The sequence below is a fragment of the Musa acuminata genome, chromosome BXJ2-9 (genome assembly GCF_036884655.1).
Source record: "Musa acuminata AAA Group cultivar baxijiao chromosome BXJ2-9, Cavendish_Baxijiao_AAA, whole genome shotgun sequence".
In the NCBI taxonomy this organism is placed as follows: domain Eukaryota; kingdom Viridiplantae; phylum Streptophyta; class Magnoliopsida; order Zingiberales; family Musaceae; genus Musa; species Musa acuminata.
The window spans coordinates 16,492,474-16,494,311 of NC_088346.1; the positions used below are offsets into that span (position 1 = coordinate 16,492,474).

Consider the following 1,838-nt stretch of genomic DNA (forward strand, 5'->3'; position numbering starts at 1 on the left):
GCTTAAGATATACATAACCAAAACTAAGCATGTGTCATTATATTAATGATTTATTATGAGTCAACATGTCATGTAAGTAGATTCTAACATCTATTAACTCAAACTTAATGGGAGAAGCTTATGTGTTATGTTTTTAAAAATGTAAAGACTATTTTAAACATGAGTAAATCATAAGAGCTTAAGAGGTCTATGGTCAAAATCACAAGAGCTAAAATAAACCTTAATCCTTTAAAATATATATGCTTTGAATTGTTTCTCAGATTTCATAAACATAAATATAGATTTTAATGGATTCCTTTACCACTTGATCGTCTCAATTATTTCTTACTAGAATAGTTATTTGAGCTTGATTTGTTTGCTTGTTTTTTTTATTTTTTTGGACTTATTCTTTTTTTTTTCTTGCCTACAATGTTATCGTTGTTCATCTACAAGGCATTGTGTCCAAATTCCTTGATAAGAATAATGCTACACTACTAATGGATGGTGAGGTTGCTTGCAGTTTGAAGACTCTCATGATGCAAACCGAACAAACACTTATCACTCGTCGATCATCTGTAATTAATATCACAACAGCCATTAAGCCATTCGGATAATGACCTCCTTGAGGATGGCTTCCGTGTCGGCATAGCACGCCTGCGTCATGGTGTCACTCCGCTTCTTCGCGGCCTCTTCAAGCTGTATCGAAACAATGGAGACGACGATGACGGTGTGTTCCAAGCTCGACAAGGATGATGGAGATGGTGTCGCATTACCTTCTCAACACTGTCGAACAATCGAATGGCGAGGTCCGTGAGCGGTTGCTTCTGCTCCTCGGGGGCCGCCGAGATGACCTTGTCGAAGTCGTAGTACATCACCGTAGACCGCAGGCACAGATACTTCATCAGGTAGCTCCACGCATCCTGGCCGATGAGGTCGCCCAGGGCCAGCAGATCGAAGGCGTAGTGCTTCAGCCTGTAAGCACTCATCTGCGGGCCTATGTTCGCCATGTATATTCCATTTCTCAGGAACGATCGGGTTCCCGTCTCCTTGTTGGCGATCTCTGCCGCCAAGGATTCCGGAGTCAAATACGTCGGTGCACTAAATCAAACAGTCGGAAAGACCCGTGTTCTAAAAGCTTACCGCTGGTGACAGCCGGAACCGGCAATGGGCCGGTCAGCCACAGCCCGTTTCCTTCCTCCGCTTGCGATGACCCGATGCCCAGCTGCTGGAGTAGGGAGGCCATGGCGATGCTCACAGAAGCTCTCCTAGAGACTTGCACTGGATAGCACTTTGGCTCCCTCTTCTTGCTCGCCGACATCGTGACTGTCAGCCATCTGCTCTGTGGTTTCGAGTCTCCCCTCAGAGTGGGTCGAGTCGGTAGGATTTGGGACGCACCACCGAGGTTGGAGAGTGGAGTAGCCATGATGGTTCTGAAGGGGGAATGGCATACACAAAGTGCATATTTCTTTGCTCTTGTTATCTGCTGAAGAAGGGCTGTAGGCCTCTCTGACCACACAAATCGCATCCATATGGGGGGAGTTGGAGATGGAAAGGGTCGTCCAAACTTTTGTTTTGCATTCCAAGTGATTGGATAAGTACAGTGAAACGGTGTCGAGGCATACAATCCAAATTAATGAATGAGATTATACTAGTTCTGAATACTAATTGTCGAAGCAACATGGACAATGGGAAAAAGACAAAACACAGTGTGAAAGGATGAAAAACTTATATTACAATGTGCAGATTATAAGTCCTAATATACACTTAGTCAACATGAATGACAGGAAAAGAATAATCAAATCCCTAAGACTATATAATTATATTAATCAAGTATCTAAATTTATGAAATTGATTCTGGT

At 43.1% G+C, this 1,838-nt stretch overlaps 1 protein-coding gene across 1 annotated transcript; it reads right to left on the reverse strand.

Annotated features, from left to right (window-relative positions):
• Positions 1 to 424: 424 nt before the first annotated feature.
• Positions 425 to 1,444, reverse strand: LOC103998462 (photosynthetic NDH subunit of lumenal location 3, chloroplastic). The gene is made up of 3 exons (XM_009419941.3): positions 1,120 to 1,444; positions 753 to 1,039; positions 425 to 675 (listed from the first exon to the last, which is right to left on the reverse strand). The coding sequence occupies exons 1-3, from the start codon at positions 1,400 to 1,402 to the stop codon at positions 577 to 579; spliced, it is 669 nt and encodes a 222-aa protein (XP_009418216.2). The 5' UTR covers positions 1,403 to 1,444; the 3' UTR covers positions 425 to 576.
• Between the last annotated feature and the right edge of the window lie 394 nt (positions 1,445 to 1,838).